The 13,164-nt window shown below is 42.5% G+C and overlaps 2 protein-coding genes across 2 annotated transcripts in view; one reads left to right on the plus strand and one right to left on the minus strand.

Annotated features, from left to right (window-relative positions):
- Nucleotides 1-410: 410 nt before the first annotated feature.
- LOC310995642 (calpain-5-like) overlaps nucleotides 411-13,164 on the minus strand; it is a 29,237-nt gene continuing 16,483 nt past the window's right edge. Inside the window, exons 4-13 of the mRNA XM_083984748.1 lie at nucleotides 8,505-8,713; nucleotides 7,609-7,801; nucleotides 7,310-7,503; nucleotides 5,705-5,782; nucleotides 4,895-5,090; nucleotides 4,668-4,790; nucleotides 4,328-4,524; nucleotides 2,730-2,851; nucleotides 2,224-2,360; nucleotides 411-2,113 (exon numbers count right to left, since the gene is read on the minus strand). Coding sequence (XP_083840874.1) covers nucleotides 1,937-2,113; nucleotides 2,224-2,360; nucleotides 2,730-2,851; nucleotides 4,328-4,524; nucleotides 4,668-4,790; nucleotides 4,895-5,090; nucleotides 5,705-5,782; nucleotides 7,310-7,503; nucleotides 7,609-7,801; nucleotides 8,505-8,713 — 1,626 coding nt within the window. The 3' untranslated portion in view covers nucleotides 411-1,936. The remainder of the gene's footprint in view (nucleotides 2,114-2,223; nucleotides 2,361-2,729; nucleotides 2,852-4,327; nucleotides 4,525-4,667; nucleotides 4,791-4,894; nucleotides 5,091-5,704; nucleotides 5,783-7,309; nucleotides 7,504-7,608; nucleotides 7,802-8,504; nucleotides 8,714-13,164) is intronic.
- LOC310995643 (olfactory marker protein-like) lies at nucleotides 9,925-13,111 on the plus strand (the record flags this gene model as incomplete). The annotated part of the gene is made up of 2 exons (XM_083984749.1): nucleotides 9,925-9,993; nucleotides 12,436-13,111. The coding sequence occupies 2 exons, from the start codon at nucleotides 9,925-9,927 to the stop codon at nucleotides 12,865-12,867; spliced, it is 501 nt and encodes a 166-aa protein (XP_083840875.1). The 3' UTR covers nucleotides 12,868-13,111.

The raw sequence follows: 13,164 nt of genomic DNA on the forward strand, positions 1-13,164 counted from the left end.
ATGGGAATAAAATGTGTGTCATGGGCAACGGGGTTTCTTTGTTATACACAGACCCATACGGTATGTACAAGATTTATATAATATTTTCATCCTATTACCATGTAAAAAAAGACAGCCATTAGACTGCCTGAGTAAAGTCAGACTCAGTTTACAGGTCACTTATCATTTCAGGCCAAAGAAGAGTGAACTCCTGACTGCAACAAGTTTACTGAAAGAGCTCATCAGGAACCAAACTCAGACTGTGATAGGAGAAGAACAAATATGGGATATCAATACATCAAGTTAACAGCCAGTCCAACACCACTGATGAAAAAAAAAAAGAATCACAAAGGTCTTACAGAAAGTCACATTTAAAAACCCTAATATTTAAGTCAAAGAAATCTGGTCAGACAAAGGGACAACACACCTGAAATAGAGAGGGTTGCATTTCATTTTATTTCTACAGAGTTTCTATAGGACTCAGACCTTTTTAATACCACATAAAATGTAATACTTGTGTTACCAACTTAATTGTGGACAATGCAAACAGTAGGAACAATATGACTTACGACTATTTAGTGACAATTTTGGCACTTCAGCTTTCATTAGAATTCATTAATTGATGATCAAACACAAGTAAAAAAAAAAATCTAATATTTCATGTAACACCAGCAACATGGCACTGGAGAAGTTTGTCCTAAAATCAAATAGAAACCATGACTAAGAGGGGCAGGATATTAAAACATATTTACCTTTGCAAATAAAAAGTCAAATATTTTTTACACCTTTACAGGGTTTTCTTTTTTTCAGAAAATGGAAATCAATCCTGACGCAAAGAGACCCAGTTGAAGAACAGGACAATGTTTGCCCAGCCTGACATAAAAACTAGAAGGGAAAACAGTGCTGACCATAATGCTTACCAAATGAGCAGATGTACATACAGCGGTGCAGATGTGTACATGTACTTTGCAAGGATGAAGTCTGATTTGAACCCTGTTACTACCCTTAACTGTTTGTATCAGAATCAGCCCAACATTTCTGCCTTTTTCTGCTCTCCTCAGACTCTGGGTTGATGTCTGGACATGCTCTGGTGACTTTCCAAATCTCAGTAAACAGTGGTTAATTACAGGTGTTTCTATTGTTTTTTCCACTGCATTTATATCACCGAGGCTGTCCAAATTACAGAACTCTTCTCTCTGCACATGCAGTTCAACAACACCATAGACTGCAGCCTCCAAAATTACCACCTCCCCAAAACAGTCTCTACACAAACTAAACATAATGTGTTAGGTTTGGTAAGGTGTACCTAATAAACCACCAACTGCGTATATTAAATGCAGCTAATGCCACAATGGAAGACTTCTGCCAATAGCTTGCTGTGTGTAAAGATGATGTTATACTACTTGGCAAGGACAGTTTATCTACACAGGTTGTTTCTACATAAAAAGCACTGAGAAAAGATAGAAAAGACAATATAAAAGGCACACAGGTTTAAATAAGCTAAAAAAAAAAAGGGCAAAAGAAAAAATAAGATCAAATAGAGTAAGACATTTTTAAACAGAAGAATGAGATTTCCACAAGTAGCTGCTGAAAGACCTAACATGTGGTCCATTGGGAAGAATAGATAATCTGTAAACAATATTCATAAAGTGGCTAACAATCATTAAAAATGTAATGTTTTCTGGATATTTAGATACACAATACAGGAGCTGTAAATGTAATGAGCACGAAGCTGTAGTAAAGCATTAGGTTAGTTGTTTGCCATTCAACTTGTGATGCTCTCCGGCCGACCTCCTGCTGCACGTGCACTTTTCTGTGAAGGTACTTGAGTGAAAAGTAAACCCCCCATTCGACTCAATATTCAACGTCACAGACAAAGACACTGTGGTAAACTGGTGGTTTAGTAAACTTTGGGTCGGCTGAACCCCGTCCTGACTGGACGCTTTGGTAGCCGGTCTCAGATGTTGGTGAGCATAGTGCTGCTCACTACAGTGACAGTGAGGGTACCAGGGAGGTCGTTGTCACGGCGATCGCCCTTGTCCCTCAGGTGAAGGGTTTGCTGGAATTCACCTTGCTCAGCTGGCAACGTCACCTGACCCATGAAGGCATCCATCAACACGTTATGGTTGTAGATCTGTGAGACACGGTAAGAGAGGAGTTCACTGACTAATGCCACTCTGTGTCGGCCTGACAGCCTGACAGGCCCACACACACACACACAGGCCCACACACACACACACAAACCTCAATGGTGATTGGCTTTTTGGATTTCTTCCTGTAGAAGAGTCCCTTGGTGTCGAAGACGGGGCTGCGTGTGTTTTTATGGACTGGAGAGCGAACTTTATCTCCTTCACAGCGAATGATCACGTAGGGATCTGATACTGGAGACACACACACACACACACACACACACACACACACACACATTGCTCAGTTTATGGTAATCAATTCAGATTAATTTAGTTTATATTATCTGTGTCTTTACAACTTAATCAAATCATATCCACACTGGTTAGCTTCAGTAATGGTTACATCAGGCACAGTGGTGTGTGTTACATATAGGCTACTACATAAGGCTACTGATCAACTGTTGACTAAAGTTACAGGTATTTTTTAAAAACACCAGTCACCTTCATCTACCAAAAATATATCCCCCAAAAAATAAAGGTTGTGGAGGAAGATGATGAAGGTATTAAGCAAATATCCAGTAAAGTATCTTTCTCTCAGAAGAAGAAAAAGGTCAAACCTACCTCCATCAGAGTCTTGTCCTGCGAGTCCATCAGCCCTCAGTATGTGGACCTGAGTGACCATGGAGGGATAACCACACAGGCCAGACCAGCAGGTCTCTGGAGGCTGGTGCACCGTCAGCTCCCTGCAGGATGGACAGAGGGAGTCACGTGAAGTGAGTCTTGTGTTTGGTCTTGTGTTCATGCTCACGGCTTTAGCTTATGTCTATGTTGACTTTCTGTTGCCTCCAGCGCCAAGTGGAAAAACCTTGCTGCTTCAGAGGTTCTTGTTATAGTATATCTGCAGCCTTTTTTCAGTGGAAATTATTTCTAGTCTTTTCTGTTCTAGTTTGTGCACATTTCACCTTGTTGAATTTAGACATAGCTGTAACAGGATTATCCACAGATATCAGTGTTTCTTTCCATATCGTATCAAGAACTTTATTCATGGTTCTGTTTGGTAATTAGTGATGGGATCGACAGTTCTTTTGACTGTACTGAATCACTAGAATCAGTTCCTTAAAATGAGTCGTTCAAAAAATTCGTTCACCGACTGTCAGTGAACGATGCGCACAGAGAGTGAACTGGAGCCCTCAGCCCCGACTGTCAGTGAACGCATCACTGAACATGCACCGTTCCCTCGCAATTGAGAGTCTCCGCCACCAGATTCACAGGTCATTCAGTGATTCACAGACCACACAGCAGTTCCACTGTCGGCCTGCACGCTCGCTGCTGAGCTCAACTACTGAACTGAGAAATGAACGAATCAGGTCAGGAAGTGATTCTACTCAGTACGTTCACTTAAATAATTCGTTCCTTCGAACGAATCACTCGCGAACGACACAACACTATTGGTAATTGCTCCACCTCTTTCACATGAACACTCTGGTAGCCAGACAGGTGAGCCAGGACTAGTTCATTACCAGCTACATAGCACACGTTATCAGGACAGCCAATGATCGGATTAGTGAAGCTTGATAATGAAAACTTATCCTGTGTAAGCTGAATTTGCTTCACAGTACAGGCCTCCGGTGCTGTCAAACAAAATACTGAGTTGATCTAAATTATGGTATTTTCTTTTTACTGCACTCTGTAAGTCAATTACTGAGAGATCACAACTTGGTTGGTGTCATTTTGACAGGGGGAAACCAAGGGGGCAGTTGTCGGTCTGAGAAGTGAAGCTCACTTCCGCGTTCAAAAACCTGCAATCCCCTCGGCTGCCACTGGGGGCTGGTGTCAGAAAGCAGCATTCTCCATAGACCCCCATGTTAAAATCGCAGATTTTACATCCTCAATAAACATGATCAAAGCCTGGTGTCAGCACGTTTTTTGGTCTCAACTCTGAGGGGGGTGAATTTTTTTTTAACTCTACCGTTTTACTATTATTAGGTTAAAATTCTCGCCAATTAGGGCGCGGAAACGTTGAGTGACAGGTCCGGAGCGGTCCGTGGACAGCTGCTTCGAGGCCAGTGGGCGGGTTCTCGGCCAGTAAATCCAACATGGCGCTGTTCAGGCCGCCATATTTGAGTCACAAAAACGACTCCCCAAAACCAATGGGTGACGTCACGGATGCTACGTCCATATTTTTTACAGTTCATGGGGGAAACACAACATATCCTTACTTGCAGTCTGACGACACATCAGAGAAGATGCGGAGCAGAAAGTCTCCTTCCAGGCCGGGGTCAAAGGTCGTGGGTATGATGACATACCGGCCCTCAGTCAGCTCAATGCGGAGGAACACGGACCTCGAGTTGATGTAGGTGCTTCCACCAACCTTCTGCTGGGTGGCATGCATTCGGTATGTCCTGTTCAACTCCACCTGTACACAGAGACACAGCAGCTTTTTGACTCTGTGTTCATAAGACTGCTCACACTGTTGTACACAATCACAGCCAAGCACACCTGTCATACACACAGACACACAGACACACACACACACAGACACACACACACTCAGCTGACTCTGTGGATGTCGAAGCCAATGGCCAGGTTTTCTCCTCGCCCCTCTCTCAGGTTTGCTCTGCGGTCTCTCTGCTGCAGACAGATCAGGATCTCGTCTTCCGGCTTCTTCACATCAAACACGTACTACGCCACAGAGAGAAGAAATATTTATATGTCGTTAGAGCCCATGACTTCTGGGTGCAATGTTTTACACCAGAGAAAATCAGGAAATTAAGAGTGAAAAATACCTGCGGGTTCTGGAGGAAGGAGTCCTTGTTGTTGGTACAGCCCCCGGCTCGGTTGAGGAGTGGATCGTCGTGGCGACGCCAGGAGCCTCGCATTACAGCTTCCTCCCAGGTCTTATGGAAACTCAGGTAGGATGTGTTGATGAGACGACAGAGGATGAGGTCTGTGTAGTTCGCAATAAAATCATCAAACGTCATCCTGCAGAAAGGGAGAGAAAGAGGAACAGATGAGTAGAAATATTTTGTTGTGAGATCACGATGATGTTTGACAAGACAGAGAATAAGGAAAAACAAAACAGGAATAAATAACTCACTGGATCCTTCTTTACTAAAGGAAAGATAATGCCAATTTCAACTCAGCAGATAAAAGTAAATGTGGAAACAACAGAGCAGCTGTTTATATTTGTGACTTGATCCATAACTTCATCATCTGAGCTCAAAATCAATAAATATACATTTATTTTCCTGCGAATCATGGAGAACAACTGTATTGAATTTTTGGTGAAAAATATTGTCATCGTAACAAAATAATACATAAAATATCTGTATAAACTGAAAACATCCTGTCCAAACGAGCACCTTCCTCACACGATTAGATGAACCTTCTGAGCATTCTGGACTTTCTTTTTGTCTGAAAACATCCTGTCTTAGGAGGTTGATTGACAGGAAACTGTTTTTGAATTAATGGTCAGATTACAGCATTGAGTTTGTTGCTGTTTTTCCATTGAGGAGAACTTTTTCTGTAAGTCACAAATTGTCACATGCAAGTACCTGGTATCTGCCAGCAGAGAGCAGCATTGCTCTGAAACTCACCAGAACTCTCCGTCATCCTGCACCGTGACGCCGATGTTCTCCCTCTCACTCTTGCTGACCTTCTGCCACTCCTCAGAGCTGCAAACAGCCAGACACATGTCACCTGCGCTGTTAGTCATCAGTGAAGCTAGTGATTTTTACAAATGAATAAAAACAATTTAGTAAAAAAGAATTGAACAAAGCAAATATTAGGCAGGCATGGAAAAATGAGCTGAATGTAGAATTGGAAAATTAATTATGGGATGAATGTCTGAAAAGTATACATGACTGTTCTGTGAATGTCAGGCATTGCCTTAACTTCTTCGCAATTCCAAATAGGATAGCCTTTTTCATATATTTATTGGCAGAAGACAAAGGGGTAGTAGTTGCCCCGAGAATGGCTACAAGTGGATCAGGCTCCCAACGTTTCCCATAAGCCAGATAGGGAAGCAAGCATAATTTTCCAGTACATTTTACTGCATAATCAAAAAGAATGTACTAAATTTTAGAATAATAGAGTCTATGTAATGTCCTAATCCTCCGGGCATGGAGGGCGGACATTGCACCCACATACGATCTGTGGTTAAGAGAAATATGCTTCACCTGGAGAGACTGAGACTTTATAATGAAGACAGGGAAGACATGTTTAAAAAGATGTGGGACCCTGTACTGCAATTGTTTCAAGGAAAGGACTAATGTGTCAATCACTGTGAAACACCTTGCTGTGTGTACTTCTCATTTTACTTTTCACTTTGTATAGTTTTCTTTAAATATGTATGCTTAGTATATTGTCATGACTGTGGCCTTTATTATTTCCTTACACGATGAGCTGATCCTGTTCATGTTTTATTTGTTAGTTTTGGTGTGGGGGTGAGGGTCTTTTTTCTTTATTTTATCTGTTTGTCCTGTGTTCCTCTTCCATTTTGAAAAGCAATAAACATATATTTAAAAAAATAAACATGGGTTAACATTAGGAAAATGACATTAAACGTACTGTTTCTGTGTGCTTTTTACACTTTTGCAGTCCAATATTTTCGAACTACAAATGTCACAACTGACTCAATGTTGTCTGTCTCTGTCAAACAGCCAGGCTGCACTTAAGATCAACGTCTGTCCCAACTCAAATTGTACATAGTGAAGCTTTGGATGGATTACATAAAAAGTATTTTAAGTCTTTTCAATCATAATTAGTGAATGAATTGGTGAGTTATGGCCAGAAAGGTAACAATGACCTCTGATTATCAAATTTTTGTTAGTTTAACCATGAACCAGTTCCCTCAGAAATGTTGTGTTGATGTGAGTGGGACAGACGGATGGTCTCGACTGTTGCTGGCATGAAATCCCAACATCGTCTCAGACATAAAAACCAGCTCTGAACATAATAACTTGCAATAAATAAATACATTTTCATAATGTTGTGCCAGTACTTTTACTTCAACAGAAGGTCTAACGACTTCTTCCACCATTACCTGTGACTTCACCACAGTTAAACCAGATTTCTGCACCGTCACAGTTAATAGTCTTTCCCCTCCTCCTCCTCCTCCTCCTCCTCCTCCTCCTCCTCCTCCTCCTCCTCCTCCTCCTCCTCCTCCTCCTCCTCCTCCTCCTCCTCCTCCTCTTCCTCACCTGTCGCTCCAGGGCCCGTTCCACTCTCTCTGTCCCCAGGGGTTTCTCATGCGGATCATGGTGAGTTTGTCTGACCTGAAATAGGCCAGCAGGCCGTGACCCAGTCTCACCCTGCGGACATCTGTCACAGCGTAGGCGTGACCCTTCACGAGGCCACAGTCCAGCCTGGCCTCCATGTCTGCAGCACTGGTTGCCTGGAGTGACACAGTGGCTTGGTTCAGTCGGTGGATTCAGTTGTTTCTAAATGAATTAACTTACTCATTCGGCAGGTGTGTGGTTTGGTGTTAGCCCCTCCTCACCCGGATGGAGCAGCTGATGAGGCCTCCTCTGTTGTGGACCTTGAGGACTCTCTCAAACAGCTCGCTGCGTTTCTCTTCGTCTTCTTTGATACCGTTCTCCATCAAGTCCATTGGCTCTGACACGCCCCCAGTGAAATCCACCAGAGCGTCGGCAGTGTTGCCCCCGTCCAGCGCCTCATAGCATCCAGACATTCTACAAAACACACACAGGCCATCAATGTTTACATACACTTGTACAGATATGTTGTGTTATTCAAACCTAATGCATTTGTCTCAGATGTCACTAATGACTCAACATAATGTTTACTCAATTTATATAATTGAAAATATACATCAACACAGATGAAATTAAATATGAAAAACTGAGTTTTTTTTTAATAATGTGATTTCTCTTGTTCCACTTAAAATAATATCAAGCCTAAACATGGGGCACTAATGTGAACTTGGCTACCTGAGGCCAGAAACAGCCCAGATCAGAGTAGAACAATGAATCAAAAACACCAAACAATAGGCTACATTAAGCTGAAGGACACTTCAACTACCTGGAGATCTGCCCTTTTTTTCCCAGTTTGATCTAGTCTTGACTTAAGAATATTTATTAGAGCAGCTTTAAATAGCAACTGTGACATTAGCAATACTTCTCCATGAAATCATACTGCCATATTTCTAAACCAACACTGAACTGATAACAAGAGGAGTAAATTAACAGGCATGTGTAATGCCTTGCTTGCTTTCCTTAAATAAGGCTAAGGGTTTATTTCCACTCTGGTAGTCAAATGGTTTGGGCAAATTACACAACAAGGTCAACAAGACACACACACACACACACACACACACACACACACACACACACACACACACACACACACACACACACGCACAAACTAAGTGCTTACTTGGCATAGGCCTTCTCCACCAGGGCGCTCCAGAACTCATTGCTGTCATTGGAGTGGCAGTATACCAGCTCTCCGTTAACGGTGGGCAGCCGGTCATCGATCACCACGTCCACCCACTCACCAAACCGCCAGAACCGGAAGTGAAAGATCCCAGCGTACGACTCAGGTTTTTCTTTGTCCCACTCCTGGTCCTTCCAGTCAGGAATCACCTGGGAAAACAGAAAGACCATGAGTGTGTGGTCATCATCTCATCAAAGCTCAGGTCTGATATTTGTATAATGACTGTTAACTGTTATACATGTGTAGCCTCCATGTGTCTCCACCCCCTTTTAATCCAATTTCAAGCCCATTGTCACATTTTTACAAGTAACCAAATTTAATTTTAAATAATATTCAATTAACATACAAAAACAGATGGGAGTCACACAAAAAGTAAATATGTATGTGTATGTGTACACACATGTGTTGCTTCCTGAAGAGTTGAAAAACATCAGGTTTCCCCCTTAATTAACCTTCAGTATCTATAATTAACACAAGCAACTGAGGATTCAGTAAGTTTTTAACAAGGGAGTGACATCTACCCATATCCTGCCACAAGATCCCCAGTGACAACACATTAGTACTGACATACACACACACGCAACGACAAGCCTCACTGAAGTGAATGATATAAATAAATAACTGATCCATTGAGCCAAGACCAGCCAACATCCCAGAAGCCCACAGGAAACTCCCAGAGTTCCCTCTTGTACGTCATCATGGCCATCTGTTGCTTAGCACCCTCACACATCACCCACCTGCTTAACATCCTTTAAAAAAGTGGTTAAAAAGTGGTTTTATTTGATATTCAAACATTGCAAAGCTTTCCCTAAGATTCCTACAGATTATTATTCAGTGTTGGTGGTTTCAGTAATGTTCATGATCCACAGTGAGACTGCAAACATTTATATCAACTGCATATTATAAACACCGAGAGAAATCATGTAAATCTCAGTATGTGCTATGTGTGGTTAAGACATGTCATGTCTCAGGTTTTAAAGGACTGATACAAGCTTAGCAGGGCTGAATCTGCCAAAAGACGAATTATTCTAACTGAGACTGTTTTCACATTGATCTATTTCCCAATGCTCACCCCTCCCCTCTCCAACTCTGTGTGGCATGCCAATCAATGTGTCCTAACCCAACTACCCTGTAGGCAAAAGAGACACTGCTACACTGTGATGGAAATAGTTGAAAAGGGGAGGGAAGGCAGAGACAGAGAAGGCATATAAGCCTATTGGAAAAGAGAAACAGAGATAGGAAGCGGGAGAGAGAGGTTGGAATCAGACAGTCTACCAGAGCTCTCTATCCATCACAGCACCCATCAGTCAGGCAAGCCCTGCTCGTTTTTTAACCCAGGATTAAAACCTTGATGTCAGACATGGAGAAGGCCACAGCTCCCTCCAACACCATGGTGCTGCCATTCAAAGAAGACACTGCATTGACAGAGGTGAGACTCTCACTTTGACAACTTCCAACATAACACGAACAGTGTTGTCTGTTATCATGATATGTGTGGGTGCAATTTTTGATTCCAGAGAAAATGTAACTGGATGCATAAGTCATAAATCTAATTGGTTTGTGCACATCAGTAAAAATGTCAACAGTGCAGTGTTGACAGCTAATGAAATGTTACACAGAAATATTTAAAAGTCATACTTGTACAATCCTCTATATACACCAAGTCTATTTCAATTTTTAGCAGTGTCAAACATTTCAAAGTTCACGTTTTTTGTTGTATATAATCAGCTGCCTTCAGGAATTACTTATATACTTGAACTATGGTTACATGGACAAAATCATCTTCTTAACATGTTCCTGGCGTTTTGAATGTCTACAGTCTAATGATCAGTGGGTCTGTTCATCAGATCAGAAGAGATGTAACACTGACTGGCACTCAGCATGATGAGACCGGTCACTGTCTAGGTCAACAGCTCCAGGGCTTTTGTGACTGTCATCAATTGTAAATTTTCACTACTGAAGCACAGAGAAGGGAGATTTGGAGCTACAATAACAACTGAAAAATTGATCAGTGAAAGCAGTGACTCAAAAGTGTATTAATCACCAACATGTAGATTAGTGATACAATCATCTTGCAACAGGTTTAAAAGAACACAAAAGTGCTTAAAACTCAAGCTCTATCTCTTGAATCTCTTGAGTCCAACTAGTGGAAAGGATACGCAGACAGTATACAAGGGTTTAATTTTCAAGAATTGAACTTGTGTTTTGACAAATTGGGGAATGAGGTGTTATTATTCTTACAATTTTTGTTGTTATTTATTGATAAAGGATGGTGCCATTAAACAATGCTAATTACGTCACACTAATACAGGGTTAGAAATATACAAAAGTAACAAGATCAGATCAGTTCTTGATTCAAAACTTAAATGAATGGATGCAATTTAGGCCTGATTTCTTCTTTGTATTTTATTTTCCTTTGCACATTTGCTTTTGGAGTAACCTGGTATAAGAATGTCATATCTAATCTATCTAATCTAATCTAATCTAAGATAAATTAACACCCATGCATCTTTCGGTTCCGGATTAGGCAACGACAATGGTGTGAGTTGACTGAGAGTAAGATGACTGATAAAATATCAATACATGTCAGACAGCACAATATCAGTTTGAGACATGGCAGGTTGATGCGATGGGTGTGTGTGATTAATGTACAGGTATACCTGTGCAGAGACGTGTCATCAGCTCGTACATACTCCTCAGCCCTGCAAGCCTTTCTTCTTTACACAAACTTCATGTCATGCAGCTTTGTAGGAAATAGTAGGCTACAGGAGCAAAGGGAAAGTGCTGTGACCTTGTAGAGAGAGACAAAGTCCACTTGAGGAGGAGGTCGTGGTAGATCAATGGATCGACAATACGCAGCAAAGAACGTCTGATCTTGTCAAAGTGCACTATTTCATTCTAAACCAAGCAGAGTCATGACTGTTATAATGGTAACCATGGCAATGTAGGTACGCATGTCACTCTAGGTCGCTCTTAGCACAGCCCAATAATAGAGTAACCATGACAACCAAAGTCTGGTAGCTGCTATTCAGGAGAAACTCCTATGGGTCGTGTCCATAGACTGTATGGTCGTGTCAGAAGACTGAGAAAAATGTCCCGTCTGGTTGTTCAGTTCAGATGACTGGTTGACTGGGGAACTGGTGAACTGGTTGACTGGTGAACTGGTTGACTGGTGAACTGGTTGACTGGTGAACTGGTTGACTGGTCGACTAGTTGACTGGTGAACTGGTTGACTGGTGAACTGGTTGACTGGTTGACTGGTCGACTGGTGAACTGGTTGACTGATGAACTGGTTGACTGGTCGACTGGTGAACTGGTTGACTGGTGAACTGGTTGACTGGTGAACTGGTTGACTGGTCGACTAGTTGACTGGTGAACTGGTTGACTGGTGAACTGGTGAACTGGTTGACTGGTGAACTGGTTGACTGGTGAACTGGTGAACTGGTTGACTGGTGAACTGGTTGACTGGTGAACTGGTGAACTGGTGAACTGGTTGACTGGTTGACTGGTTGACTGGTGAACTGGTCGACTGGTGAACTGGTGAACTGGTTGACTGGTGAACTGGTTGACTGGTCGACTGGTTGACTGGTGAACTGGTCGACTGGTTGACTTGTTGACTGGTGAACTGGTTGACTGGTGAACTGGTGAACTGGTTGACTGGTGAACTGGTTGACTGGTGAACTGGTTGACTGGTCGACTGGTTGACTGGTGAACTGGTGAACTTCGCTCACAGTGAGATGAGGGACCATGCCTCATGTTTCTCTCTCAACCATCATCTCAGACAACATCTCAACATGTAACAGGGTTTAACTCCTCCTCCAAGCCTTTCATCCACAGTGCTGTCTCCTTTGTTCCTTTATATCCACTGCAGATGATGCGTATGCGAGTGTCGTCTTTGCAGCGGACGGGCCAAAAGCGCCAGGACGGTGAACGTCTGCTTCTTCCCCATGAGGCCGTGTACCGGCTAGACTTCAACACCCAGGAACTGAACTTCTCCCAATGGTACTTCTCCCTCTCTGGCCACGGTCGGGTCACCATCACTGGTATTTCTCAGCACTGGACCCCTGATCTCACCCACCTGATGACCCGTCAGCTACTGGAACCAATTGGAACATTTTGGCGCAACGCCAACGACCCAGACGATTTGCCGCTCAAATGTCTGGAGGCAGACATGCAAGAGTTCGGTGAAAGGATCGCTGAGCTGGCCAAGGTCAGGAAGGTCATGTACTTCCTGTTTGCTTTCAGGGAGGGGGCAGAGGCCGCAAATCTCAGCTGCTCAGTGGAGTTCACACCTGAGAAATGACTGTTCACCTTTTGCCAGTGCATACCTGCTAGATTATTGGAAAAGCATTACAATATATTGTGTAGCCTTTGACCTTTAAAACATTGCACTAGAGCAGAAAGACCCCGTATCTCCTTTTCAAGCCCTCAGTAACCAATACCTCAAAACCTCAGCATAAATATTCTCCCGCCCGAATCTCAAAACTCATTCCTTCTCACCTTTGAGTTATCTACAGTTAGGAAAACGCATTTTAGCACAAATAACGTTTTAATGTCAAAAGCCAAATCAAAATTTTATAGGCATTAATCACAAGCAAGT

Source organism: Trachurus trachurus, assembly GCF_905171665.1.
Source record: "Trachurus trachurus genome assembly, chromosome: 13".
NCBI lineage: Eukaryota > Metazoa > Chordata > Actinopteri > Carangiformes > Carangidae > Trachurus > Trachurus trachurus.